General features: G+C 53.7%; 8 protein-coding genes across 8 annotated transcripts; 3 read left to right on the top strand and 5 right to left on the bottom strand.

The window, feature by feature from the left end:
* Nucleotides 1–3,078: 3,078 nt before the first annotated feature.
* On the top strand, nucleotides 3,079–6,231 carry M406DRAFT_262211 (family 47 glycoside hydrolase; the record flags this gene model as incomplete). The annotated part of the gene is made up of 5 exons (XM_040917494.1): nucleotides 3,079–3,525; nucleotides 3,577–4,581; nucleotides 4,678–5,658; nucleotides 5,734–5,849; nucleotides 5,934–6,231. 5 exons carry the CDS (start codon nucleotides 3,079–3,081, stop codon nucleotides 6,229–6,231), a joined length of 2,847 nt encoding a protein of 948 aa, XP_040774003.1.
* Nucleotides 6,232–7,660: 1,429 nt separating this feature from the next.
* Nucleotides 7,661–9,305, bottom strand: M406DRAFT_346964 (membrane fusion mating protein FIG1; the record flags this gene model as incomplete). The annotated part of the gene is made up of 4 exons (XM_040922239.1): nucleotides 7,661–8,532; nucleotides 8,662–8,989; nucleotides 9,088–9,156; nucleotides 9,278–9,305. 4 exons carry the CDS (start codon nucleotides 9,303–9,305, stop codon nucleotides 8,160–8,162), a joined length of 798 nt encoding a protein of 265 aa, XP_040774004.1. The 3' UTR covers nucleotides 7,661–8,159.
* A 3,933-nt stretch (nucleotides 9,306–13,238) lies between these two features.
* On the top strand, nucleotides 13,239–14,674 carry M406DRAFT_263055 (Aldo/keto reductase; the record flags this gene model as incomplete). Its single annotated transcript, XM_040917559.1, has 4 exons — nucleotides 13,239–13,348; nucleotides 13,437–13,799; nucleotides 13,947–14,165; nucleotides 14,311–14,674. The coding sequence occupies 4 exons, from the start codon at nucleotides 13,239–13,241 to the stop codon at nucleotides 14,672–14,674; spliced, it is 1,056 nt and encodes a 351-aa protein (XP_040774005.1).
* A 123-nt stretch (nucleotides 14,675–14,797) lies between these two features.
* On the bottom strand, nucleotides 14,798–17,642 carry M406DRAFT_292648 (uncharacterized protein). Its single transcript, XM_040919041.1, has 3 exons — nucleotides 17,185–17,642; nucleotides 15,736–17,075; nucleotides 14,798–15,635 (listed from the first exon to the last, which is right to left on the bottom strand). Exons 1-3 carry the CDS (start codon nucleotides 17,462–17,464, stop codon nucleotides 15,492–15,494), a joined length of 1,764 nt encoding a protein of 587 aa, XP_040774006.1. The 5' UTR covers nucleotides 17,465–17,642; the 3' UTR covers nucleotides 14,798–15,491.
* Nucleotides 17,643–19,045: 1,403 nt separating this feature from the next.
* Nucleotides 19,046–19,300, bottom strand: M406DRAFT_322983 (uncharacterized protein; the record flags this gene model as incomplete). Its single annotated transcript, XM_040919719.1, has 1 exon — nucleotides 19,046–19,300. A coding segment is annotated over one exon (255 nt), but the record flags the coding sequence as incomplete, so codon positions are not given.
* A 3,512-nt stretch (nucleotides 19,301–22,812) lies between these two features.
* Nucleotides 22,813–23,115, bottom strand: M406DRAFT_224781 (uncharacterized protein; the record flags this gene model as incomplete). The annotated part of the gene is made up of 1 exon (XM_040915694.1): nucleotides 22,813–23,115. A coding segment is annotated over one exon (303 nt), but the record flags the coding sequence as incomplete, so codon positions are not given.
* A 2,862-nt stretch (nucleotides 23,116–25,977) lies between these two features.
* M406DRAFT_49278 (uncharacterized protein) lies at nucleotides 25,978–26,840 on the top strand (the record flags this gene model as incomplete). The annotated part of the gene is made up of 2 exons (XM_040924386.1): nucleotides 25,978–26,042; nucleotides 26,105–26,840. 2 exons carry the CDS (start codon nucleotides 25,978–25,980, stop codon nucleotides 26,838–26,840), a joined length of 801 nt encoding a protein of 266 aa, XP_040774009.1.
* Nucleotides 26,841–26,871: 31 nt separating this feature from the next.
* M406DRAFT_322985 (DSBA oxidoreductase) lies at nucleotides 26,872–27,836 on the bottom strand. Its single transcript, XM_040919720.1, has 2 exons — nucleotides 27,684–27,836; nucleotides 26,872–27,608 (listed from the first exon to the last, which is right to left on the bottom strand). The coding sequence occupies exons 1-2, from the start codon at nucleotides 27,729–27,731 to the stop codon at nucleotides 26,967–26,969; spliced, it is 690 nt and encodes a 229-aa protein (XP_040774010.1). The 5' UTR covers nucleotides 27,732–27,836; the 3' UTR covers nucleotides 26,872–26,966.
* Between the last annotated feature and the right edge of the window lie 38 nt (nucleotides 27,837–27,874).

Consider the following 27,874-nt stretch of genomic DNA (forward strand, 5'->3'; position numbering starts at 1 on the left):
GCAAAGAATGTGTACAACAAGAAGTAGACGACAATACATGAGAGAGGTGAGCTTTCAGATGATACCAAATCCAACGAGCTCCTTCTCCCCTGAGATGTTCAGGCGATGTCTTGATTCTCTGCAATTGCAATATAAAGGCATCCAAGTTCACTTAGGGAACAGCCCCCACCCCCCCTCCCCAATTCTCGCACGAGTGGTGATAGTACGTAGCCTTCCACCTACCTCATGAGCCTTCACAATTTTCGTCCTAAATCGTTTCCCTGTCTGGTTGCGTGTTATCTTATCATAAGTGACACAATCAACAACACCCAAGGTTGGCGCTCTCCCTCTCGGAGTCTTCCGTCGCCGGCTGACAGCCGGCTCATTCTCCGGTGGCGTCTCACATGACAGCTGAGGCGCTTGACCAAAAAGGGGATGTCATCGAAGAAAGAAAAGAAGGAGGGTAAGAGTGCCCATGGCACATGCTCTACTTATTATCCCTTCCTCTCTCGTGGTCTATTCCCATCTCTATCGGCTGTACGGATCATGGAACAACCTGGAAAGTGGAGCGAAAGCAATGAGGTTCGAGACCCGAGAGGGAGAGAGTTCGGTTTCCAGGAGAAAAGAAGAGAAGGACAGATGTAACCACCACAGACAGACAGGACGGGCAGACAACACACCACACGTTAAAGACGCAACCACGGGCTAAGTTGAAGTCATGCCAGAACAGTACTACAATAATACAATGTGTTCTGGACCACCGGGGATTATTGAAATTCCCCGCTTGCGCACGAGGACAACAGAATGATGCATCATGTCAATATGTGGTAACCATGGTGGGTTTTCAGACGATACTGTAGCATATCACAAAAAAACAAATATGAATAAAAAAGGAAAGAAGAAGGAGAAAACTCAATCCCATGTCGATCCGGCTAATTCGATCCGGGGAGGGGGGGGGGCGCAATGGAAGAGAAGGCGGACGCAGCCACAGGGACTTGTTTTCTGTCCTTGTCCATGATCGAATCCAGGCACGGAAGGTCGCATCCGTCGAGAGGAATCGGCCGAGTCCAGCCGAGTTCGGGTTCGAGTTTACATGCTTTAATACCAGATCCAGCCTCGCAGACCGGGCCTTGGCATTTTCGTTCCATGTTGCAGGAAAGAAGGAGAAGTTATTGTTTTTCTTGTTCTTTCTCTGTCCTACTCCCCTGGCTTTCTATCTTTCTTGGTCCGGGGTCCCACGAGGGCGGGCTTGAGGGGGCTGAATGCCCATCGAGGAAGGTCAAAAAGGGTTATTTTTTGCATGGCATGATGGAGTGGATGAAAGTGTTATTGTTTTGTGAGTGGATAAATACATATATACCTTTTATCAATATACTTTATATTATAACTTGATGTGTTAATTTGCTGGGAAAACCACCTACTGTATTTCAAGGCATCACAGTGATGGGCCGTGTGCTTTTTTCCGGCATGTGAAAGAAGTTTACGGCCAAGTATTGTGTGGCACTTGTCGTTGGCCGAGTAGGGACAATTTTTACATGCTTAAAACGCCCGGTCAAGCCAGTGTCCATGTGTGTTTCAATCCATCTCCCCGCAAGTGCTGGGCGGGCATAGGATCTACAGGGGTTCGGGGGGGGGGGGTCCTGAGTGGCAGGGGTAGTAATGGGTACTTCCCGCGCACTACAAGATTGGTGGCATTCACCCCCGTAAAGGCTCCGGATGCAGTAAGATGCTGACCCTCTCCAAGAAACAAAAAGTAATCAGATGAATCTTGATTGTAGGAGGTATAACCCTGATGGTCCCCCATTTGAAGAAATGTGAGACATGTGCAGATTGTTTGAACATGCCACAGGAATGTGTCGATCAGCCGTCTTCAACAAGAATTGTCTCACATTTTGAGTATGTGTGCCGCAGTATACAGTGTATTTGGCCGCTTTCCCCCTCAGCGTATCCTTATGGCCCTAGCACTAAACTGCAGCACGTTTGCTGTCACCTTGGCACGCTTGGGTAAGGCCCTTCATACGCGTGATAGGCTCTTGCCCTTGTGAGACGTGCCAAGCCGGTGGCGCCCACGGAGGCCCCAACAGGCCATTTTCCTCCCACTGCTCGGGGCTGTCGGGGTCTCTGGTCGCCTTGGCTGCTTGGCTCGTCAGGGCTCGCTCAGCTCAGGGTCCCCTGGCTCCATTTCTAGCTCCGTCTTGGCAGCATCTCGCCTTTTCGATAGTGCCCTTTTCGCGCCCCCCCCCTTCCCCCCTCGAAAGAGACCCCGCCACCTGCTTGCTTTTTTGGCTTCAGTGCTGCTGCTGCTGCTACTGCTACTGCTGCTGATTGCTGTTCACAGGGCTCTCGGTGGCTTGAACGCAGGCTTGGCTTGGCTTGGCTTGGCTGGTTATGGTCCCTTGATCTTTCTTCCTCACCCCTGCCAGTTTTTGGTTTGGTGCGAGGGGCACAAAGAAAGAAGGAACCGAACCATAGTTGCTCTTTACACATTCAATTAATGGTTACACTGAGCAAGCACACATGACAAGAACGGAGGCTTGTTCCCTTGAATCTTTTTTTCTTTCCATCGGCCCGCCATGATCTGATCCATGAATGACTACTTTTGGTTGTCGTTATTGGTTTATCTTTATACAATCAGATTCTCTTTTCTCTCTCTCTCTTTTTTATTCTTACTTCTCAATTTCATCATTAACTCTGCTCCTATCAACCCCTGGAAGAACAAAAGGTGTCTGACCTCTTCATGCTCCAACGCCATCCGTCTTCCATCTTCAATCTTCTGCTCTTCTTTCTTCTGACGACGACGACAGTGGCTGGCTGACATGCGCCTCATCCCCTCTCCTATTCATCGCCGTCACGTGAACAGCATGCTCTCCCGTTGATCTTCATTCCGGAACCTGCAGACGAGATAGTCGACCCAACCTGTCAACTACTCCCTCCAACGCGCCTCTCAGGACGAAGAGCTTCTTCTCCTTCTCCCCTCTCTCTCTCACCCTAACAGCATAAAAAAGGGACCTTGCCCCGTTGACGACCCTCTCCGCTTCCTGAGGTGCCCGCCGCGGGGGAGGTCCGTAATCCAACACCGAGACACGCCAGCTCAGGACCATGCCTCGCTTCAGGAGATACCGCGTCTTCGTCGCCTGTGCGCTCTTTCTCGTCTTTCTCCTCTACCGCGTGTCGAGCAACTCTGCTTGGGACGAAGACTTCGAGTCTCAGTTCCAGTATGTCGCTGCTGTCCTGCCCAACCCTGGCCGTACCAGACCTGCTCAGGATGGCGGCTACAGCAGCAGCGGCGGCGGTGGTGGTGGTAGCCTCTCTGCTCAGACACAGACGATGCCCCACCCACCGCCAGATAGTGGCGAAGGGGGCAGGCCTGACGACGATAAAGTAGTCAAGATCCCCGAGCTGAAGTCCGGTCCCGTGGCAGACGACAACACGTACGCCCTGCCGGCTGCCAACGACCGTATCTCGGTGGATGCAGCAGGTGGGAACAGCCCGTCACTCGTCAACGCCGCTGGCGCTCCAGACCGGCAGCCTGGCGAGGTGCAGGATGTCTATCCAGCAGCAGCAGCAGCAGGAGGAGGGGGAGTCGGCGGCGCTCAGAACCCGCTCCAAGTCCAGGACCCGCCAGGCAGGTACGAGCCTGGCACGACCTTTAGCGAACCGATTCACTGGATCAAGCAGGTTGAGCGCTTCCCCATTGAGGAGGACTCGTTAATTCCGCTGCCCAGCGGCACGCCTAGGTCGATCCCTACGATCCAGCACAGCTTCGGACCAGAGACGGACGAGGCCAGGGCGAGGCGAGAGGATCGCCTAGACCAGATCAGGATGGAGGCACAGATCGCCTGGGCTGCCTACAGCCAGTACGCCTTTGGACATGACGAGCTCCTCGTCTCGGGCATGAGCTCCCGGGACCCGTTCTGCGGCTGGGGCGCGACGCTGGTGGACTCCCTGGACACGCTGTGGATCATGGGTCTTAAGGATGAGTTTGAGGAGGCTTACAGCGGCCTGAACGATATCGACTTCACGACTACCAATCGTAATGATATCCCCGTCTTCGAGACCACGATCCGCTACCTGGGCGGACTCCTGGCTGCCTACGACGTGACGGGCGGGCACAAGGGCGACTATCCACTGCTCCTCAAGAAGGCTGTCGAGCTGGCAGAGGTGCTGATGGGGGTCTTCGACACGCCCAACAGGATGCCCATCCTGTACTACCAGTGGAAACCAGCCTATGCCTCGCAGCCCAAGCGCGCCAGCACCAGGGCCGGCATAGCAGAAGTTGGCACCCTGTCCATGGAGTTTACCAGGCTGGCGCAGCTGACCGGCAAGGACAAGTATTACGACGCTGTTGCCCGCATCACCAATGCCCTAGAAGAGTGGCAGAATCGCGATGATCACACGGCGTCGCTGATCCCGGGTATCTTTCCCGAGAATATCGATGCCTCGGGCTGCAACAAGACCGCGAAAGCCAATAAGTCGCTTGACAGCGCCAGTTCCCTCGCCAAGCAACAAGCGGCAGCAGCAGAGGACAGCGCACTACATGAGCCTGAAGGCTACAACCCGAAAAAGGCAGCAAAATCCCCCGAGATAGAACTACGCGACAACGTTGACCGCGGTGGTGATGCAAGCGCCTCAGAGGAGAAAAATCCCATCCGCCGACGTGCCCCGCCCCAACCTTCGCCCAAGATTGGTCCAACAGAGGACCATATCAGCGGCGCGTACAAGGGAGGCTCGAGCAGCCGCTCGAGCAGCAGCGGCCGCGGCCCTGTCCAGGAGCCTCTTGGGGCGGATGGCCTGCCTACCGACTGGGAATGTGAGGCCCAAGACCTCGCTGCTTCGTCGGGAACCCAGTCATTTGGCATGGGCGGCAGTCAGGACTCGGCATATGAGTACTTCCCCAAGCAGTATCTCCTCCTGGGCGGTCTGGAGGCCAAGTACCGCTCCATGCACGAGAAGACAGTCGCTGCAGTCAAAGAGCACCTTCTGTACCGACCCCTCACCCCCGACAACGCCGATATCCTGTTCTCCTCCAAGCTCACGATCAACCCTGCAAATGAGCTGGAGCTCCCCAGAGACGGCACTCACGGCTACGAGGTCACGCATCTGGCGTGCTTCCTCGGAGGCATGTTCGCCATGGGGGGCAAGATCTTCGACTCGGACGAGGACCTGGATATCGGGCGGCGCCTTACCGATGGATGTGTTTGGGCCTACGCCAGCATGCCGACGGGCATCATGGCAGAGATTGCCTTTGTCACGCCGTGCCTCAATGCTGGATCCTGCGAGTGGAATGAGACGGCATGGCATCTTGCGATCGATCCGAACCCTAGGATGAGGGAGGACCAGATGGAAGCTTATATCGAAAGGCTGGCCCAGTGGAAAATCGATAAAGATGAGGCCCTGCGCGCCGAGGCCGTGCTGCAACAGGCTGCAGAAGAGCTGGGGACACCAGTGACACATGCCCAGGATTCAAAGCCCCACCCAAAGTCGGGAGTTCCCCAGAGGGACAGAGACGACGGCTCTATGGGGCGTGAGGACGATGTACCGTACCGTGCAGGTCGTACCAAGCGAAATATTGATCCGGTGTCGGGAGATACCCTTGCGTTCGACCCTTCACTACTCAATCAAGAGGCCATCGAGGAGAAGATTAGACAGATGGACGAGGAGTACTTTGGCGAGCCAGAGGTACCCGTACAGGACCCTCACCAAGCGCCCATGGAGCAGCCCAAGCCCAAGGCGCCGCCCAGGCCCCCTTTCAAGGTCCCTTCCAAGCCCCACAGACCTCAGACGCATGAGGAGTTTGTGGCAGATCGTATCAGAAATGGAGGGCTGCCGCCAGGATACACCCAAGTGACCAGCAATGCCTATCAATTACGGTGAGCTCTCTTGCGTCCCCCTTGCGCACTTGTGAACCCATTACGCCAATGCTGACAAATTCGTTCTTTCTACTCTCTTCGCAGGCCTGAGGCTATCGAATCTGTCTGGTACATGTACCGGATCACGGGTGATCCCACGTGGCAGGAAAAGGGGTGGAAGATGTGGCAGTCCGTCATCGCCCATGTGCGCAACAACCCGGCCCACTCGGCCATCAACGGCGTCAACGACCTGACGAAGCTGCGGCACGCTGGCACCATGGAGAGCTTCTGGATCGCCGAGACGCTCAAGTACTTTTACTTGCTGTTCTCGGAGCCGGACGTTGTGTCGCTCGACGACTGGGTGCTGAACACGGAGGCGCATCCGTTCCGGCGGCCGTCGTGAGACGGTGAAGCAAGACAACCCAATGGCAAGGGCTTGGTGGGACTCGAGAGGACAAGGGCGTTTTATTTTTCCTTCTTGCTTGAATTCCAAGTAAATAGCATGGCGGAGCGGAGTTCCGTGGCGTTTATTTTTTCTCGACAAGTGGCGGTGGGCCTTCAAACGGCTATCGACGGGTCATGGGTTTGTTGGAGCATATATATTATCATGCACGTCATACCACTTGGGGTTGGGTTGGGCCAAACTCAAAGTATGAGGGGGAACGGTGTTTTTTGGATAAGGAGTAATCACGGCATGCATGAGAACAGGAAGAACAGGGTTGAAAGAAGCATCTCTTGGCTATGGACCTCGGACAAGGAGGGAATTAGAACTTTCTGTCATGGAGAACTGTATATATTGGGCACTTGCTGCTGCAGCTACTCCGGCTGCTATTACCACACTGACGATGATACCTGCCAATGCTACAACCTATATTTCAGCTGTCTTTCACCTTGACTTAATTTTTCGTCTTTCCAACCTAACCTCAGTTAGACATCATCCTTGCTGAACTACCTCGTCACCCTTGCCAATCATTCACTTCATATTCCAAAGCGAAGCCAAGAGTCTAGTTGTTGACCCTCGGGATGATAAGGGGCTCCAAAAAGTATGTGTATTATGTACTTGTGCCCCCCCCCCCCCTTTTTCCGCTGTCCCATCTCAACCCGCCCCCGTGATCCAAGTTGCGATTCCCCTGCCTGCCCTACCAGACAAAGTACCTATAATCCTGATACAGCTTCCCCTCTTCCACAAGCACAAGCACAAGCACAAACATGAATACGTACGTGTACAAAACCCATCGGAACGTGCCTGGTACAAGATTACGAAGAAAAAAAAAAAAGAAAAAAAAAAGAAGAAGAAAAAAAGAAGAAGAAAAAAAAGAGGAAAAAAAAAAAAGAGAAAAAAAAAAAGAGAAAAAAAAAAAGAAGAAAAAAAAAAAGAAGAAAAAAAAAAAGAAGAAAAAAAAAAGAAGGAAAAAAAAGAAAGAAATCAACGAATGAAGTAAAAACAGATCTCGGCATGATGTTGATATGAAATGAACAAAAGGGAGAAGACGAGTCATGTCGATTAGACGATTGATATCTGGAGTAAAATGGAGAAAGTAAGAACAAACATGACAATGAGGTCACTCGTAGAAGCAGCGGCGGTGGTGGCTTGCTCCCTTCTAAAGACCTGACGCACCCACCCTTGGCCCAACGTACTCTCTGACTTCCCGAATACCCTTTTTTCCCGATCGTTTCGTTCCATGTTTGGTTTGTGTCACTGGTGAGGTTTGAAATCTCGATTCTTCTTAACGTCGACGTTGCTAGCACGAGGACACTTTCTTGTCAAAATCGACCAAACAAATTTAGAGGGAACGTGAAGAGGAGGTTGTGAGAGAGAAGGCCAAAAAAGTCCATGTACAAACTCTTTTTTTGTTTTGGGTTTGCATCTACTGGGTATATCGTTGTCCCTAATGTGTTTCTCGCTCGTGCAAAACAAAAAGATTCAATGCTCCGCCCCTTCCCCCACCCCCCTCCCCCCAAACCGAATCCCTTGCCCCTTATGTACGCCCTCATCGTGACAGATGATGAGAGAAAGCCCGGACGGTCCCCATCGCAAGTAGGCCCCTCCCAGCCCGCATGTGGGTGATGTGGAGGAAATCAAGAATACAATATGTCCAGCTGTCCTCTCCCCGCCACCGCAAAATTCGTCACTACCCTCGTCATCCATGGGGTCTGATCTATCATGCTCATTTTCCTTCGTAACTAGAGAGCCCAATGCGATGCCTGTGGAAAAAAGCAAACGAGGAATTTAAAAAAGGAAGGGGGGAGTGCGATCCCTCCCACCCCCTTCCACCCATTTCCTGCTCCATCGCAGGAATATTTCCTTTTCATAGAAAGAAGATATCATTATTAATCCGCCAGCTGGCTCAGGACACGTATGCTCAATATCATGACCAGCAAGCCGATCGTGACGATGATGAGCAGGGTGAAGGAGAACCAGCCCAATACCATGGCGCTGGTGCCGACCCCTGATTTGACGGCACCGTTGCCAAAGTCCTGCGCGATGGTACTGGCGGCGACGGAGGCGGTATGCTGCCAGAGGACAGAGACGAGGATGAAGATGGACGAGATGAAGATGATGGCGAGGGCAACCTGTGACACGGGCCGGCTGGGGAAGGGCTTGACCTCACGTTCGGAGCCGACCGAGTCCTCCTCCTCATGCCAGCCAGGGAAGGTGGCAAGCAGGAGGAAGCAGATGAAGGCGAAGATGATGGCGATGATACTGTTTGGGAGTGAAGAAATAAAAGTCAGCTGGGCTCTGCTCTTCTATGTGATATTGGCACCCCACCAGCCCCAACAATTGGGACTTGAGAATCATGGGAGGAGAGAAATTGGCGGCTGAGGAACGTACACAAGGTAGGGAAAGACCACCATATCCTTAAACTGGCTCGCTAGCCAGATCAGATTCAGAGGGTCCTGGTCGACGCTGACCTCCTGCGCCAGGGCCGTGGCATTGTTGGAACACAGCCAGGAGCCGCCGTCGGGGTTGATGCAGATGCCAAAGTAGCCCACGCGGGCCTGCAGGCGTGCGTCACCTGCTATGCTCTGGATCTCGGAGTAGACAGCATAGTTCACCTGTGCTGTGTCGGGATGCGGCGTGTAGTTGTCGTAGTAGAGGGAGAGGAGGAAGATGTCTGGTATCAGCGGGCTGGAGGATGAGCAGCCTGCTAGTAAAAGTGCTGTGGAGGAGAGAAAAAAGCGTTGTTAGTCATGAAGGAGACAAAGTATTTATCGACGAGAGTCTTAGATGTGGGTGCATGCGTTGTAAAGGACTTACATAGTAGAATGATGGCGACTGCTATCAATATCATCAACACATGATGGTATCCCAGGAACGGTACGAACCCTATAACAAGATAGCAGCAGTCAGTATTATGTTACAAGAGGAATGCAGAGTTGCTGCTCCTGTCCCGCTCGACAGGAATGTTGCTCCAGAAAGAGGACAGGGCTTTGATTGTAATACGTACGGTACCATCCTGTCCTGAACGCCGGCATCTTGTCACCGGTTTCCTTCTTGTTCTTCTTTCTGTGTGCCTCCGGCTTCGCGAGCCCGCCTCGATCTTCTTGTGATCCCTAGCCCGACCTCCGTGGAGAGTCGGCGGGACGTCGGCGCGCCCTGCAGCGCAGTCGTTATGTTGATCAATTACCCCTACAAGGCCTCGTGGGTGCGAGGTGGATCCTCTTTCTGTCCAGAAGCTCGAGATGGCGTGTACGAGTATCGACGGGACGGACGAGGTCTGACTGGAATGAAGGGAGGGGAGGGAAGGAGAGACAGTCGACCGTGGACGGGAACGAGTGACAAGTTGAGACTTAGTTCGTAGTGGCCACGACGATTGTAGTTGACGGCATCCAGCAGCATGCCAGATACGCGTGTGAGTTGGTTTGGGTAAGGTAAGTTTGAGGGAGAGCGTGTGTAAGTGGGAAAGGTAAAAAGGTAAAAAAAGTAGAGATGTGTGAGACTTAAGCTGCAGGTGGAATGCAAGAGGTTGGGTCTGTTTCCTATTAACAACGGCAGATAGGAAGTAGTAAGTAATATGGAGCAGAGAGGAGAGAGGGAGACGGAGAGGAAGGGAGAGGATGGGAAAAGGTGAATTGAATGATGCAGGTCTGCAGTTTTTCCACCCCTTGTGTTTGGTTGCACAAGCTTGTGCTGCAGGGCGGGTGGGCTCGAGTCTTGTTCAAGACGGTGGCTGGGAAACTGACGGGATGGAACCCGCCGTCATGTCATGCAGCCCGGGAAGCCTGCAACTGCGCCTGCAAGAAAGAGAGAACATGAAAAAGGTTCCGGTGAGTAAGTGGGTGGTGGATACGCGATGATGGGTGGGTTGGGCTGGCGACAGAGAATCCTAAGAGGACGACCTGCGCCACTGGATTTTTTTTGGCGGGGGGATGTTCTTCTGACAACGCGATGCCTTCGATCGCAGCTACAGAGTACATAGTACATACATAGTAACGTTAAAATGGTACGTACCTCAAGCCTGGGCTAACAAGGTTCCTTTCCGCCCATTGGAGCTGCAGAACTGGCCAGTGATGTGATCCCTTTGATCCTAGCAACGAAATGAGAGAGCTTTGAGGAACAGCAGCTGCCATGTACGTTTCCCCCATCGGACTCGCCAGTTCATCACCAGCACTCAAGGCTGATTTGTGGGAGGATGAGTGGTCGAGGTCGAAGGATGAATTGTACATAGTAAACAAGTCCAGGGGTCGTTGGGATAGCAACAGGCCTCATTTAAGTTTAGCGCCTCGCGGGTTGGTCCACTTAACTAGGGTGCCTTGCATGACGTAGCGCCAACCAGAGCCATCCTGCCCACTTCGCGTGTCTCCCCAGCCTCCTGCCTTATAGTAAATTCGAAGGCTGGGACCCAATAAGACCCCTAACCCCGCTGACGTCTTGTTCCAAAGTAAATACGACCGTTCTCTCCTTCCCTAGACCCTGATCTCATGGGGCAGGAACTGGCTTCGTTATTCCCTTTCTTTCTTGTTTGCTTGGATCAACTAGTCCACACAAGGTGTGTGCTCCCAGCCAGGGCGCGCACCGACCAGTCTGTTCTCTGGCACGAACAAGACGCCAGGCACCTCAACAACAACATCTGGGTATCAACCAAGGTGATATCCACTTGGAGGCTGATATTCTGGACTACACACATCAGTGGGGAAATTTGAGTTGGCTGGCAGCTGCATCACCCCTGTCTTAAGTAAGACCTTTTAAGAGAGCCAATTTTGGGTCCAGATCCGACTGCCCCAGGCTTTTTCATCCCCCCGGAAAACCATCATCTGGACCATTATGATCATCTTTCTTGCCTGGATCTGCCTGCCCTGGACTTTATCCATCTTTCCATACTTGCTGAACGCCAGCATGATCGACATTCTGTATTGAACGGATCTCCAACAACTGCCTCGGCCTCAACGAACGAATATGCCCACAGTTCCATGGCAATTGGCGAGCCCCACGAAGGGGCGCAAGGACCTCTCCTCTCCACCGAGACGGGATTCTAGAACGAGTCCCAGGACGGCCGAGATCTTGACCCTCCCATACAAATTATCCGAGAGCACCTAGCATCACACGAAGATGGATTTCTTGCATAAGGCACACCCGGATATCCACGGGTCGTCTTATGGCATTGCCGAGAGACAGAATACCTAATCGTCCGGCCGCAGTTTTCTCACAGGCTTGCCTCTACGTTATCACTAGGTGAAGATGTTGGTTTCCATGGAGAAGGGTCTCATGACAACGACACACGAGCCATGCACCAACATGATTATTCATCCATAGCCATCGAGGGACTGTACAACGTCATTGGACGCCTGTGCGGCCGTTGACGATTGATTATTAGGTAGGTGTTCCCTTGGATTTGAAACCGTGTTCCATATCTTCACAACCTCCGTCACAAAGTGAGGGCATAGTGGAATGGGGCTCTGTGAGTTAGAGCCTAGAGAGGAAGATGAGCTTCCATGGCTATCGTAGAATGCGGAAGACAGAGGGAAATCCATATACAAAGACCTGTGAAATCTGTGAACACACCGTTATCTGGTATGAGACTGGAAGCCCTGCTTTTGTCCAGATTGATAAATAATGCCCTCAGCCCAAGTAGTTAGCACAGGTGAAGTAAGGTCTCAATAAGGACATACCAATAAGGATCGTGGCCATAGTGACAACAGCCATTGAGTCTGCAGGAAGCCTGAACTAAGTATATAAGAGAGTATAATGTTACTCAATAGTCTTGGTTGTTTCCTTTAACCTTATGAGCTGAACTCTAGTAGAGGATCGCTCGATGAAACACAGACCACAACCGGCGGTATGCCTCTAAGTATCAATTAATTTTTGTTTACAAAGACAGAGTATCCAATTACCCTAATGTAAAGATACCAAGTATGAACGGAAGAATCGGAAGACGCAGTTGTAAATAGTTCCAAACCCTCAACGGCTCATGAATGAAGGTGATTGCAAACATGCCCTGTAGCATGTTAATCAATAGTAATATAGTGCATTGTCCCTGCTTGGCATGAATAAGCACCATGCCTCGAGGAGAACAAATTTGTGTCAGCAGAGGCTCTAGGGATAATCAACATAAATCAAGCATTCAAACGTTTTGGAGCTACTGCTCGAAGGTCGCGCCCAGGAAGATCTCATCGAAGACCTTCGTGATATTACGGCTTCTTGGAACGCGGCTGATGGCAGGAGTAGTACTGACGTTGCTCCGGTACGTCCTCTTCTCCATTTTATACTTATCTGAATATGTGGCAAGTGAACACCTTATATGTGGCAGAAAAGCAAGTATCATCGCGGAAGCATATCACATCGTCGTCGTCAAAAAACTAAACACATGAGGATTCAAATTCAGCATCAGATGCCGTTCAGCAACTAAAGTTAAAGCTGTAATGTGGATTTTGTATTTGGAGCGTGAGGGGATGAGGGGGGGGGAGGGCGTTGGTTTCAAGTACTCACTGCCATGGATTATATGGGTCGACACCTCAGCCTTCACAATTCGAGCAACCCAACCCTCCATCACACCGTACACCACCCTCGCTCGGAAACCTCGACATCCAAGTAAATTCTATAATAAAAGCAGCATTTAATATCGGTCATGCCCAATTTGGATTGCTAGGAAGGACGTAACGGAGAGAAAGGAGAATAAATCGGCTTTGGCTAAGACCGGTAACTTAAAGCCGAGAAGGGAAATCACCAGCCTGCTTTGTGAAGCCTGAATATGTATGATAGCGACCTTCTAACAGAGGCTTTTCTCTTGATTATAAAAGGGGAGCGTGGCCTCGCTCGAGACTTTGTAACATTGTGAATTCACAGCTTCACAGCATTGTCGAAGAGTGTTGTCCATCAGTGACAGAACCTATAGTATCATCGTGAACGCAGCATCTCCTTCACCAGCCTTCCAAGTCCCAAATACGAACAGCAACATAAAACCACCCAAGATGTCTTCCCCCCAAAAGCTTTCCACCCGCCAGCTAGGCAAAGACGGACCCCAGGTGCCCAGACTGGGCTTCGGAACCATGGGTCTGAGCGTCGGCTACGGCCCTGTTCCGTGAGTCTCCTTGCTCCGCCCCCCCCCAAGGAACCGTCATCAGAACAAAAGAACAAAAGAATACATGCTTACACAAAAGTCATTCCAGATCCGAACAAGAACAGCTCAAAGTCCTCGACCGCGCCTGGGAGCTCGGCGCCACCTTCTGGGACACAGCCCACAACTACGGCGACAGCGAGGTGCTCATCGGCAAGTGGTTCCGCCAGCACCCCGAGCGGCGCAAGGACATCTTCCTTGCGACCAAGTTCGGACTCTCGTCGAACCTCCAAGCTGTCGGCGCAGGCGGCAGGATCACGTGGCGGCTCGACAGCACGCCCGAGGAGTGCCGGCGCTCGTGCGAGGAGAGCCTCGAGAAGCTGGGGACCGAGTACATTGATCTGTTTTATATACACCGGTTTGACAAGAAGACGCCGGTCGAGAAGACGATGGAGGGGTTTGTGGAGCTGAAGAAGTAAGTTGAGGCGCAAATACCCATCAGGTAGACATAGAATGCGTGTGTGTGTGTGTGTGTGTGTGTGTGAAAAGAAAAGAAGAAGAAGAGAAGAGAGGAGAGGAGAGAGAGAGAAACTCTAGACTGACGAGGCAACTCTTTTTCCAGCGAGGGCAAGATCAGACACATGGGCTTCTCCGAGTGTTCCTCCACCACCCTCCGCCGCGGCCACGCCGTCCACCCCATCGCGGCGGTACAGATCGAATACAACCCATGGACCCTCGACATCGAGACCGACGCCGGCACGAACCTCCTCGCCACGTGTCGCGAGCTGGGCGTGGCCGTCGTGCCGTACTCCCCTCTGGGCAGAGGCTTCATGACCGGCAGGTGAGTTTCAAGAACATTCTTGCCCCCCCCCCCCCCCCCACAATCCCCTTTTCCTCTCTTTGAAGACGAAGAGATAGAGAAAAAAAACAGAAAAAAAAAACGGCCGAACTAATTTTGGGTTCCCTCCCTCTCCACTCCACTCCAGATACAAATCCGTAGACGACTTCGAGCCCACCGACCTCCGCCGCCACCTCCCCCGCTTCCAACCCGCCAACTTCGCCCGCAACCTAGAACTGGTCCGCATCTTCGAGGACCTCGCGGCAGAGAAGAAAGACTGCACGCCCGCCCAGGTCGTCCTGGCCTGGATCCTGGCCCGCGGTGACGACTTCTTCCCGATCCCCGGGACCAAGAATGTCGCGTACCTGGAGCAGAACCTGGGCGCGCTGGGGGTCGAGATCACGGCTCGAGATGACGAGATTGTCCGGGCCAAGATAGCCGAGATGGGTGGGGCTGTTGGAGACAGGAGTCTTTCTATGGCTGATACCTTTGTGGACACGCCGCCGCTGTAAAGTTGGCTGGTTCGTTGTGGATGAGGATGGAGAGAGAAAGAAAGAAAGAAAAAGGGAGGAGATCCGGTCTGGGAAGGGCGGTCAAGCACAATATGCAAGCACCACTGGACGCATTTGTTTGTATGCTCACCCGTAAAAGATAATCTGGATGCTTTGCCTATCAGCTGAAATCATCCATTGCGTCCCCCCTCGCCCGTTACAAGAAGCAAGCCCCATTGCCTCCCATCCAAAAGCAGCATCCACACCGAATTCCCATCCCATCTATCAAACCCAGTACTAGCAATTCCAACGAAACCATCGTTCTCTCTCTCTCTCTCTCTCTCTCTCTCTCTGTCTCTCTCGCGCGCGCGCTCGCTTCCCCTCCCTCCAATGCCCCTTCTGCTCAGCTGCCCTTGCTCTGTGAATTGAAAAATCGAGGCTGTTCCTCTCCCTCGGACCTCCCTGATCGTTCCTGAACAGGTAAGGTACAAGAAATGTACAGGCCAGATGCAAGAATCAACTTGTGCCAGCGCAAAAGCATGCAACATGCCAGAGGCCGACCATCAAAGCCGCCCGAGCCAAACCACCCGTGTCGTTGAAAAAACCAACAGACAACAATGTGATGGGTTCAAGGCAATATGTGCAGTGTGAAAGGAATAGAGGGGTGAGAGGCAGAAAAGGAGAAACGAAATAAAAAGGAAACCAATAACACATGTATTTCATTTTATTACAGGGTCTTGAAGTTGTTGTACCAGCGTCTTGCTACCATGCTCTTTATCTTATTCCTTCCGCTCTCGCACGCGCTCTCTCCTGTCGGTCCGCTGCTTGGTCGTTTGGTCTAGATGCCGTCGAAATCACCGCCCAGGTCGTCTTCGTCCAAATCACCTTCCTGTATGTCATTAGCCATCTCGCGCTCGCGCTCGCGAGCTTCCTGTGCATTCTTGAGCTCGAGGCGGTGCTGGTTCATAGGGAAGCGCATAGCCTATTACGTCACACACACACACACAAGTTAGCTATCTGCATACTGTACATGCGTTTTGATTGGAGTTCAAGTCGAGCTTGAAAGTAGGAGGCAAACGTACCTTGACGCTCTCGTCATGCAGTGCAAGACAGGCTCGGATACGATCGTGGAACGCCTCCGTCGGCTCACGCGTCGCATACACATCACCTGTCTCCTTGCTCTTCATGAACCCGTGCTCGCGGTCCAGTGTGGCCTCGATGACACCGTCACGAATTGCCTTGGCCACGATGTACTCTGCGGACTCCTCGCTGCCGAGATGCAGGCGGATGCAAATATCCCGCAGGGAGATGCGTGAATAGGACAGTGACATCATGCGGATACCTGTCTTGATCACGTTCTGCCGCAAACGCAGGATCAGCGTGTAGGTGCCGTCGCGCCGGAAGGTGTCGGCGTGGTCCGCGATGGTCGTCTCGAAGTCCTCCAGATTGCCAACGCGCACGGCCTGCACGAGCAGAAAGTAAGGGTGCAGCGCCTGCTCCATCGAGGCGACACGGAATGTCGCGCGGTCGGGGATGTCACCCATCAGCAGCTCGACGACCAGCAGAAGCTTGGTGGCGGTCTGGGAGAAGCCGAGAGCGCACATACTCGACGGAGCCTTGCGGGTAGCAGCGGTCAGGTGCTCGTGAGCCTCGGTGTAACGCAGCTGGATCGCACGAATGCGGCCGAGATAGTAGAGGAACCTCGCGACCTGGTTGTTGGCGGCATTCTCGGGGAACTGTGTGTGCGAGACGAGCAGGTCGGCCTGGTTGATGTGCGACGTGAGCAGGTAGTTCCGAAGCAGTAGAACAATGACCGAGGACTGGACGTCGATGTCCTTTCGCAGGACCGCCGTCCGCAGGGCCGCGAGCAGGGTGGGTCGGATGGCGATGATGGGGGACTGAGGCGATGGAGGGAGAGGGGCAATGTTCTCATAGAACAGCGAGTAGTAGAAATACACCTTGGCAGACAGCGAGTCGAGCGTTCTCCGGTTCAAAGCGCGAATGTGGTCGCACAGGTAGCTTGAGAACTCTGCGCCGCGCTCAAAGTGCTTGTTGTCGTACAGGTGGACCTGGATCAGGATGCCCAGGAAGATGTCGACCTCAGGGATGACCTCGGTGTTGGTGTCTTTCTTGCTGCCGTTCTTAGCGGCGGGAGCTTTGACTTTCCCATCGGCAGCAGCTTCAGCCTGGGCAGCTAGCTGACTTTCTAGGGGGATCTGTTCCCTGCCGTGGGCCTTCAAAAGCTGCTGCGCGACGCTGGACGAGAGTGTGTTGCCGGGGTAGGTCTCGACGATGACCTGAGCAAGGATGGCTGGGGTCAGGCGCTTGCGGATGGAGGACACGAATCGTAGCGCTCGCAGGGAGAATCTGGCATCGAAGAGGGCGACAGCTCGATCGAGCAGCGCGAAGTTGCTCTTGATATCTAGAATGAGAGGAAGTCCAGGGTATCAGCATATCAAGCTCAAGCAAGGTAGCAGCTAGATAGTGGGCCGAGAGGGAGGTCTGGAGGGGAAAACAACCAGCACACATACCTGCTACAGTCTGGGCGGCAGGGTCAACCTCGGCCTCTCCGTCCTCCTCGGCATTGTCCATGTTCACGTCACCATCGGCGTCGTTTGGTGGGGGAACGGAGGACTGCTTCTTAGACATAGGCACGACGACAGTCATCTCCTCGTCGCCGTCCTTGACACCCTTCTTGCCCTTGCCCTTGAGTGACGAGGCGTCGTCCTTCATCTCGATATCTTTGCTTCCAGGATAGCCGCCGTTCTCGACGGGTTCTTTCCCGTTGCTGTTAGGTGTCTTTCCGGGCATATTCGGAGGGGGGAAATTGTTCGGAGAAGGTCGTGTAGTTCCTGGGGAGATCAAGTTTTGTCGTCGGGTAAGAGAGTGAAAGTGTATGTGTGTGTGTGTGAGTGAGTGAGTGAGATAGCCGGACAGCTAGCTGGCGCAGCTGAGCCTCGTGTGTTGTAGAGACGGGGGAGCAGGGCAACCGGTCCAAGGCGTGGTGTGTCCAAGGAGAGGCAAGTGGGCGAGAGAATGAACGAACGCAGGCAGCGTGGAGACAAGAATAGATCCCGTCTCGGCCAAGCGTTTGTTGATTAGATCAGCTGCCCGACCTGGACGGTGCACGCAGAAGAAGACGCAAGGTGACCTCTGTTGGACTGTGAGTCCGAGAAGAGGCTGATGGATCACCTGGAGGGTTGGTCAGTCGAGATCGATCGTTCGTGATTCCCAAAGATGGTCGTCTTCGTAGGCAGGTCGCAGGTGTGTTGTCGGTGGCAGTTGGGGATGGGGCAGGATAACCTGTAATGTAGCTTGGGTGTGGGATGGGAGTTAATGATTTAACGAGTCGAGGTTGCAGAGAAAGAGACCCGGCCGCTTGTCCACTCTCCCAAAGCTTCCGTCAAAGATTGAGCCAGGTGCTGCGTCTTAGGCGCCGTAGGGTGTTAGCACGGTACCCGTTAGTGACTCCAGCTGCGCACCAAAAAGCCTGGTACCTTGCTATGTGCGGCAACATACTCAGCGGCGAACAGCACAGCAAAGCACAGATGCACACATCATCCACCCGGGGACGCTAAACCCTGCACCAGCAGCAGCCAGCAGCGGCAGACCCACCATGGTGACGTTCTCGTGCGCTGCCTGCTGCCTTTCACCTTGTCACCCGGCCCAGCCTCGCCTTACCTGCCTTTGGTCTTTAGCCTGCCACCTGTACTGCCTGTCACCACCTGTACTGCAACAGTCACTGCACTGACATTAGTCAGACGCTCCACTTACGTACTACGGAAATATGGCGTATCATGCTATCACCATAGGAATTAGGTCTGTCTTATCTTCCAAGTCAGTCAGTTCGTGATCAGCGTTCCAATAGATGCACGTTATCAGAAGCAGGTACTGGGAAGCGCATGTAGTAGAAATCTGCTTTTGTGCTTCGAAAGAGGCGTTTTCGTTTGGCTGAAGAGACTCGAAGATTGCTAGACTGGACGAAAACTACTTATCTAGCATGGCCCAAAGAGTGGCAATCAAGCCAATACCGAAAACAAAGAGGTATTGCCCCAATAACTGACTCCTTCGCCTTCATCGTATCCTCCTCTCCGTGTTCTTTGATCATATCCGTTTGAACCTCGCATGCCTAGACGCCTGATACCAGTGGACCCCCTTGGAAAACGCCGACCAAGATGATCGTCCTTGACCAACCGACTGAGAACAATCCTTCCGCCCAATACGCCTTGATCATCCAGTCTGATTAGAAGAGCGGCGAAGAAAAGAAAAAGAAGAAAAAAACAGGAAAAAGGAGGTTCAGAAAACTGCAGGACCGCAAGTCTCCAGGGGCGCGGGAACAAAAAAAAACCGCCCCCTATGCACACGTCACTAGACAACTCTGTCGAGCCAATTCTAAAGATCACGGCTGCCAGTGACTTTCGCAGCCTGGATAGCGCTCATCTTGGTGATCCAGCCCTGTGCAGGTTGTACCTTTCGGACGGTACGCAGCTCGTCAGACGAGTATCCTGGGATGCGTATGTTGTAGGTGCGCTCCAGGACGAGCTGAATGTCGCGAATCTCGAGGACCTTGGAGCCGCGCTGCTTGGCGTTGGAGCAGGCCGCGTGCAGGAGACGGTCGACAAAGGAGTCAGCAAGGTTGAGGATAGACTGAGATGAATGGTGTGTCAGCAGGAACTTTGTTTTGTTATGTATTGGAAGAGGGAGGCTGTCTCGTTTTGGAAGTAGGGTTCTTACCTCCTCAACCTCAGGCGTAAGTGAGTTGCCCTCCTGACCCTCAGCCTGTCCACCACACACCTGGCGCACCAGGTCATCCAGCTTCTTGCGGTTCAGGACGCGTTCACCCTCACCCTCCATCTGGACGACGGGAATCTTGGGGATGACGGGCTGACCAATCACGCCGCCGGCAGTGCCGCCTCCCTGCGTGTATGTAGGACGGCCAGGGGTCACGCCGCCTAGGTTAGTAGCGACGGGTGTGGGTGCCATCGCAGCCTTCTCGGGCAGGTGCTTGGGGATGGGTAGCTTCTGGCTAATGGTCTGCTGAGATTGCTGGGTTGGATGCGCGTGCGAGTGGCCTGGTTGTGCTGTTCCCATAACACCTGCGCTTGCTGGGGTTCCGATGGGTCCTTGAGGGGTGCCTTGCTGGGGTGCCTGGCCAGGAAGATGCGGTTGTGAGTTGCGAGCCTGGTTTGCGTACTGAACAGCAGCTGTGTGTGAAAGTGGGTGAGGTACAGCAGACCCGGGGTTGGCGCTTGGCATGATAGGTGGTCTGGCAACTTGGGTTGGCGTGCCAGCTGATGGCATCCCTGCAGCCGCACCTGCGGACGCGAGCGCGGTATTCACTGGCGGTGGGGGTTGAGGTTGTTGTCGGGGCACAGTGCCAGGCTCGATCTTCACCTGTGCCGGCGCACTGGAAGCTGCCTGCGCCGGGGTGGCTGGTGACGCCTGGGGAGGCGCGGAGGCTCCCTGAGAGGGCTGACGCTGGGGTGGCTGCTGCTGTTGCTGCCCAGCTGCCTGACCATTCGCACCCGGCAGGCGCGCCGCACCGCCAGCCTGCGAGACCTTTGTATCAATAGCAGCAGAGGCGGGCTGTTGCATAGTGGTGTTATTACCAGGCTGCTGTTGTGGCGATGGTCCGTTGCGGGCAGCCTGATTTGCGGCAGCCTCCTGTGCTCCGCCATTTGCCTGTGCTCTTGCCTCCTTGATGGCCACCTGTTCCTTTCGAAACGAGTCGACAAAGCGCTTGGCGACGCCATGGTTCTCGTGGTGTTTGGCCTTGTTCTGTATCAATTCCTGCAGCTTCTTTTGTTCCTCCGGGCTGAGGCCAGCACCTTTCTGCTGCAGCTGCTTGATGACCGTATCAAGCTCCTTGATCCTCTCGCCCGTCTGGCTCAGCGAGTACAGGGCTCTCGTGTACTTCTCCCTCTGGCCTTTGGCCCACGCTGCTGCCGCCTCAGTGCCCTGGTCGACGATATTTTGCGGCGGGAGGAAGGTCATCTGGGCCAGGTGCTGGCGAATCTGGTTCTGCAGCTGAGCGTTCACCGGTGCGCCAGACTGCTGCGTCGCCTGGGGCTGAGGTTGGGGATTCGCAGCTCCAGCCGGCGCAGCAGGAGTCTGGGCAGCTTGGGCACCCGTGGACGGAGGAGGAGACCCCGCCGGGGGTGCTGTGTTTGTGACCGCGCCAGGCTGCGTGGTCGGCGAGGCCTGAGATGGCTGTGACCCTTGTGCCGCAGAGTTTGGAGGACGTACGCCCGCGGCCCTCATCTTATTGATGAGTTGGGTGCTGAAGTCGTGGATCTTCTTCTGGGCTTCCATCTGCTGCTGGGAGCCTCGCGGGGCGCTCTGCAGAACATTCCAAAGCCCACGCAGCCCGTTTTTATATCGGAGCTTCTCGGCGTCGGCAAGCGGTAGGCTGTCCATATCGTCTGGCCGGAAGACTTTTCGTTGACCGGCTTGGCCTGGAGCCGTCTGGCCTGGCTGCCCTGCTGGATTCATCTCGGAGACGGTTTAGCGGTTTGGTGAAGGGTAAGAGGACTTGTTGGATACCTGATCGTTCGTCAGGAAGAGGAAGAGCCCGTCTCAACGGAGTGTCTTGGTAGGGTGGCGTCTCGATGGAGAGGTGTCTTGAAGAAAGGAAGACTACGTCAGCAGCAACATGGGTGGTTCACACGAGGGTACAACCCTCGCGAGCAGATGCAGATGCTCACTCCAGGGACGCGCAAGGCCGTGATTGTATGTAGCTGACATAGACAAAAGGATAAAAAACAATGGTAATGGGAGGGATGAACGGGACAACAATAAGTAGAACCCGCGCAGAAAGATGCTATTGTATGGAGAATAGGGAGGGGTTGATGAAGAGGATGCAATAGCTGCGCAGAGGCAGGATTGTCTTTTGGGTTGATGGTTATGAAGATGGAAGCAAATGTGACAAGGCGGCAGGCGATTTCCGCTCTCAAGCGCGAAGGTTCCAGGGTGGACAAACAGGCCATGTCAGGGTTGAGGGGGTGCACGGATCTTCTCAGGGATCAGGCCTAACTGCCCTCATAGACCCTATAAAGCCCCGCCCCAAAGCTGGAGGGGCTCCCAGCCTAGGGAGCTGGCAGTTCCTCGGCAAAATCATGAGAAGCCAGGAAACCTTCTTCTTCCTGTCCCAGCTAACATAGTGATTGTTCCGGCAGCTTTTCAAGACATCATATCCTCGAGGAATGCCTCTTTTCGAGAATGTTCAAGTTGGTATAAGTCCTTGCTCTGCCATGCATGTACTTTTGTCACAACGACGCCCACTAAAGACTGTCGTATGATAGGCCCCACCAAGATGCTTGATTTCTACTTTAAGTGCTTGGTACCATGGTCAACATTTGCATCTTAGTTGCACAAGTTGAGACAATGTTTATTACATGTGCCCCTTGCTGTAGATGCCCCATTCCAGATCTTCTTCAAGGCTCTCCTTGGGTGAGTCCATTATAGATCAAGCTGTCATCAAGAGGCACCTAGCAACTATTCTCTCTGTGTCAGGACAAATCATAATAATGCCATCTTGAGGCTGTATTCTATTGTTGGAAGCAAAACAATATTGTCTATGGAAATGGCCAGACGTTAGTAAAACTCGCTCAGAAAACATAATCGTGCCTGTGTACGTCCATAGCCCCGCCCCCCGAACATGCAACCGACCTTCCGGCACAAAGATGCATATGGTGGCATGATGACCCCGAGAGAGACATGAGAGACATAGAGAGTCGTAGACCATCTTCCAATAACACCCACATATAGCACAATCTGTCAGCCGTGCCCCAGTTTGTTCACCCAGCGCTTGTGATTCCAACGCAACCCTTTCACTGCGCTGAAACAAAGGAAATGACAATTCATCCTTGCTGATATATGTACAGAGGAAGAGACAATATAAAGAAAACAAAAACAGGAAATGCGTATTATGCAGGAGGAGGACATGTTCGCTGTGCTGTTGTCGAACGCCAGTATGCATATATGCAAAAGCCTAGAGTATGGCGAGGATATGCCCCAGTCAGGATATAATGACGAGTGTCGAATTGCCATCTCGTGGCCTTGTGGCGCAATTGGAGTTGAAGCGGATGCTTTCCGTCTGACAGCGAAACAGATGAGGGTTTCTGTTGTTGTGATTGTTCATGCAATGCCTAAGGTGACCTCGGCGAGTCAACCTCCATGCTCTTGTATTCGTAGAAGGGCAGTTCCTTTGCCAATGCCTCCTCAAGTTCTTCGGGCTCAACAACTTCCTCGATTCTAGGCGGCGGGTCTGAAAAGATCAGACTCCGCCGATCGCCGGCATTTCTCCTTTTGAGCCGCTTCGCGCTGGATCCTGGCTCGTCGAAGCCAAGGTCCGGCCGCGCATTCTCATGATCGCTGTCACTGCCGCGTTCACTTATGGTCCGCTTCGTGCCGATGCTGCTGAGGCTCATCCGCGCCTGTTTCTGTTTTGCCCGGTTGCGCTGCCTGGCCTGGTACGTCTCGTCGTCGTCGAGGTCGGTGCCGTCCGATGACGATGACGATGACGATGACGACCAGCCCTGGAGATCAGGACTGCGACAATTCAGGTTCCTCAGGTCGTTGATCATGTGCGGATCGTCCGCTGTAAGTCGAGCCCGCGATAGGCTGCGTTCCGACTCTGCGTACTCAATTGTGTGTGGGTGGATGACGTCGTCTCTACCTTGCATATCGTCCTCGTCAAAATCACTGAGCTCTTCGATGTCGAACTCGCTCTGTATAGCTGATTGGATGTCTGAGATGTCCTGCTCCACATCTTGTTCGGAATCATGGAGAGATGATGGCGGCACGGGTGAGTCTCGTCCACTTTCGGAAGGAGAGGTGGATACAGACTCCTCTGGCTCTGATATCCTGGCGACTGGAGAGCCAGGGGAGCAAGGCGAAAGGTTTTCAGGCTTGAGGGAGTTTGTTTGATGTAGACGTCCACTCCCAAAGAACATGGCTTCTGTGGGCTGTGGCCCTGTCGCCGTTGGGTCTGCCTGTGGAAATCCTCCCGGGCCGAAGCCGGGGCCGGACCTCGTGCTGATCTTCGGAAGGAAGAATGGCGCCTGTGCTGCAGTTGGGGTCTGGGGTGGCGACGAGGGCCGCAGGCCTGCAGCAAAATTCAAGATTGGCGAAGTAGGCGGCATGGTGATAGTAATTTGACCTGGTGACGGGAATAAATGTCCGTCTCAGGCGAAGGCAGCGTGCAGGGTGCTGGAAATGTGTCGTGTATCTTTTGCTGCGATCTTATCGATCCTCTCTCACCGACACTGTGGGGTAATGTCAAATCGCGGGGCGAGAGAGAAGGGCGGGCCTCTCAAGGCGTCAGCACCAAAACCATGCACCTCCAGACAGGAGAATAGGTCAATGCCGGATTGATGATGATCATGATAAATCAATCCCTCGTGTGTGGATAAGGCAGTAATACAAAAAACGGAATAGCGAGTTGAACAGCGTTCAGCACACACACACAGCCCCACTCTCTCTCTTTCTCACTTTAAAGCCCTTGAAGAGGCGACAAGTGCCGTTATGGACCACGCCGATCTGGACAAAAATGGAAGGACAAGAAGTGCAAAAGTGACAATGAGACGTCAGCCCTGGGGCATTGTGAGGCTTGCGAGATTGAGCGGCCGTCGTACAGCAAACCAAGATAGAGTAGCAAGGAGATGCCTGTCCCAGAGGTGCAGTAGGAGTGGACAGGATCAGCCTAAGATTTTGCGCCTGTTTGTCTCGATCCAAGTGGAGAGGCGTTTGCCTTCAACGTCACGACTGACCGCAAGTACTGCTTGCCGTGTTTAGGTCGACCTGGATGGGGGAGAAGGAACAGGGCCAGGAATATAGAAGGCGGATGCGCTGCAGGAGATCAGAGGACAGAGGCAATGAGAAAAGGGAAAGGGAAAAAAAAAAAAGGAAAAAGGGACTAAGAAAGATGAGGTCGAAGGAGAAAGCAGTGAGTGGAAGGGGAACGAAGAGGCCAGACCCGCTTTTATCATTGTACTTTCAATGCAGGCCCCGTGGCTGTCGCCGTGCAGGCTGAAGAAGATTATGTAGGTCCGGGCCCACGAAACCCTGCGGGAGATGGTTCCTCGCCTGGCAGCAGGAAACCTCCTCTTGTGACAAGCAAGTGCCTACTACTTATCTGCCGACATCCAAGAGCTCTGCAGAAGCAGCAAGCAGTGACTTGAGCGTCAACATGCCGAGAAATCCTGGGTCATGGATGATGAGAGGGAGACTGCTGCAGTCTGAGGCCTTACAATATCGCGGGATGGTGTTTGCCTGCAGTGTTCGCCCACTCCACTGCAGCACATGTTTGCTGTGAAGGGACACACACGACCACACCCCCCATTGCCTCTGCTGACAGAATTGACAAGCATCAGCTGCCGGTAGAGTCAGCCTGAGGAAACTTGTCAATGCCACAATGGCCTGTTCTGAGCCGGCTAAGAACGCCAACATCCATCGACACGGCTCAGTTGCAACCCTGCACTCGCATGTGGAGGGCGGAAATGCTATGTCATCGGTCAATCGACGACAACGGATGCTGCATGCGTCTGATTGTGGAAAGAAGTCGAGATCCATTATGCAGCGAATGCGGCCAATAGATACAAAGGACGGGGGATGTCGCTTCATGCAGAGGACGCAGAGGAAGGTGAGATAGCGCACGCCATGATCGACTAATGCAGGTGATATCATCCAATCCCTGGTGTTGAATAGGCACAGAGCGACACAGCAAGCAGCAGCAGCTGTCGATCATCCATCCGGGCCGGACTCTGTGCCCTGAGCCGCGCAATACAGTAGTTGGAAAGTGAGTGAAGTGTGCTCCATGGAAACGCTGGGTTCACCATGCTGCAACGGTTCATAGCGGAAGCATTCGGAATTCCTGTCTCTTCCGTGGTCCTGTGTACTTTTCCCTCAATCCTGATTCTTATGGTGGTATGTTGTACTTGGGCCCAGAACCAACGAGTCTGGCAGATGAGGTGAAGTTGAGATAGAGTTGCGATGAGAATTCTAGGACTGAAACCAAGTTCCAGGGGTGATGTCACTCGTTCACCCACAGCAGCATTCAGGGGCCTTGTAGGGCCACTATCGATAACAACGCGTCTAGATTCGCGGGGTGTTCTGAAAACACAATTCCAGACCGAACATCATCCAAACAGGCTGCGTCCCTTTTGATGTGCTTCAAAGGAACTAAGCTTCCTTGCCACATCAATTCGAGTCGTCAAGGACCGCGTTCTGCCAATTTTAAAATCCACTGGAGTAACGATACAGCAGCGCGACAACGTGTTCCCATCTTAGGTGTTGTGAGAAAGTAAACAACCCAAGCCGTCACCATGTCTCTCCTCGCCGCACATTTAGAACAGATTACTTTCTCCTGTCAGGGTATTGACAGCCTTCCGTACGTGCCCCGTGTTCTATTCTTGTCCGTCCCATCTCTCATAACTAACAACAAGGTCACAGCTTCCCCCCTCCAAAGATATTCACCAACGCCCTCCTTTCCAACCACGACATTACCTCCTTGATCCGCGACACCGAGGCCCACGAGCGTGCCCTGTTCTCTGTGCCGGCTCCGCCGCCACCCTCAACCCAGCAGCAGCAGGAGCAGGCTGCGCGAGATTCCGAATCTAAATCATCCTCCCGCCGACAGACTGTATTCAATGTCACGGCCGGTGAAGTCACCACCGGCCCACCCACGTCCCGCGGCGCAGGAAACCCGCGGCGTAATACAGCCGTCGCTGCCGTTCTTGGCGGCGAGATGCATGCGACCATCACGAGGCGGGCGCCAGCATCGCAACAGCGCGAGGGAGCCGGAGACGTCGAGCTCGAGGTCTTACTGCGCGGCGCGGAGAAGCTGTGCCATGTGTACCCGCTGCCCGGCGCGCTCGAGCGGATACCAACCATCAGGCAGAGGTGGAGCAACCAGGCGGCTACGCTAGGGTATTATGAGGCCAAGGTAGCGGAGCAGACGGAGCGGCTGGGGCGGATGAACAAGCGGGATGAGTTTGGAGCAGACCAGCCCGAGGAGGATGAGGACGAGGATGATGCGGCGAATGACATCGTCACGGATAGCATGATGACGGAGGAGGACCTGAGAAAGGAAGAGGAGGAGGTGAGAGAGCTGGAGAAGAAGAAGCGTGAGTTGCAAGCGAGACTGAGAGCGATGGACAGGGACCTAGGTGGGTTGCTGAACATGTGAGAGACATGCCGGTAGGAGACGGCGTGGAGTTGATGATACCCAATATGAGTGAAATATATTCGTCACAGAACACAACCTTTGAGGGGGCTTTCTAGGAGCGTGTTGCCAGGTTTTCCTCGACCAGCATCAAGCCACAATACCGCCTTCCGCCTCCTTCGCCTTCACAAACTCCCCCAGGAACTCTTCAACATCCTGCGCCCCGCTGATCTCAAACCGATCATTGATAAAGAAATGCGGCACGCCTCGAATTCCCTTCGCATACGCCCCCTCCACCTCCCTATCCACCTCCTCCCCACCTCCGCCCTCCTCCAGCCACTTCTTCGCCTCCGCCCGGTCCATTTCAGCCTTCGCAGCCGCATCAAGCAGCATCTCATGGCTGGTGATATCCCCCCCTTCCTCGAAATACCCGCTCATCAGCGCACTCATCAGCCGTTCCTGGACCTCATCGCCGCCCTTCTCCGCGTCCTTCTGCCTCGCCAGCTGGACCAGCCTGTGCGCGTCCCGCGTGTTCCCCAGCTTGCCCTGGAAACTGAAACAGATGCCCTCGCTCCGGCCCATGAGCGTGAGGCGCTGCGTCAGGGCCTCGATCCTGTCTGGGCCGAACTTGGACGCCATACGCTCAAGGACCGGCGTGCCTTTGCCCTGGGGGAGGGTGGGGTCGAGATAGTAGGGCTTCCAGGTGACGGTGAAGGTGTCGGCGGATCCGCCGGGGATGGTCTTTTTGTAGTAGTGGATGGCGCGCTCAAGTCGCTTCTTGCCGAGATAGCACTGGGGAGAAAGAGAAAGAGAATTTTTTTTTATAAGCCTTAGTTAGGTCTGGTAGTTTCACGGCTGTAAACTTACAAAAGGGCAGATGGGATCAGAAACGATAGTGATGTTAAAGTTCGTCATCGTGGAAGTCTGACGGTGAAAAAGTCGTTTGGTAGAATAAAATAAGCCTGAGAACTTGGCTCCGGATTTGAGAGCACTCATGATGAACACTTGTGGAAGTGTTTTATGTTAGACTCTCAAGTACTGGAAAGTCGAAGGCTTCT

Source organism: Cryphonectria parasitica (genome assembly GCF_011745365.1).
Source record: "Cryphonectria parasitica EP155 unplaced genomic scaffold M406scaffold_6, whole genome shotgun sequence".
Classification (NCBI taxonomy): domain Eukaryota; kingdom Fungi; phylum Ascomycota; class Sordariomycetes; order Diaporthales; family Cryphonectriaceae; genus Cryphonectria; species Cryphonectria parasitica.

What these genes read in the sequence shown, in the direction of transcription:
- M406DRAFT_292648 (XM_040919041.1), bottom strand. Translation starts at nt 17,464, where the DNA reads ATGCCCGGAAAGACACCTAACAGCAACGGGAAAGAACCCGTCGAGAAC. An exon ending in TGCCGCCCAGACTGTAGCAG is followed by an intron (nt 17,076 to 17,184) that starts GTATGTGTGCTG and finishes CTCTCATTCTAG; the next exon opens with ATATCAAGAGCAACTTCGCG. An exon ending in TGCATGACGAGAGCGTCAAG is followed by an intron (nt 15,636 to 15,735) that starts GTACGTTTGCCT and finishes GTGACGTAATAG; the next exon opens with GCTATGCGCTTCCCTATGAA.
- M406DRAFT_322985 (XM_040919720.1), bottom strand. Translation starts at nt 27,731, where the DNA reads ATGACGAACTTTAACATCACTATCGTTTCTGATCCCATCTGCCCTTTT. An exon ending in CTGATCCCATCTGCCCTTTT is followed by an intron (nt 27,609 to 27,683) that starts GTAAGTTTACAG and finishes CTTTCTCCCCAG; the next exon opens with TGCTATCTCGGCAAGAAGCG.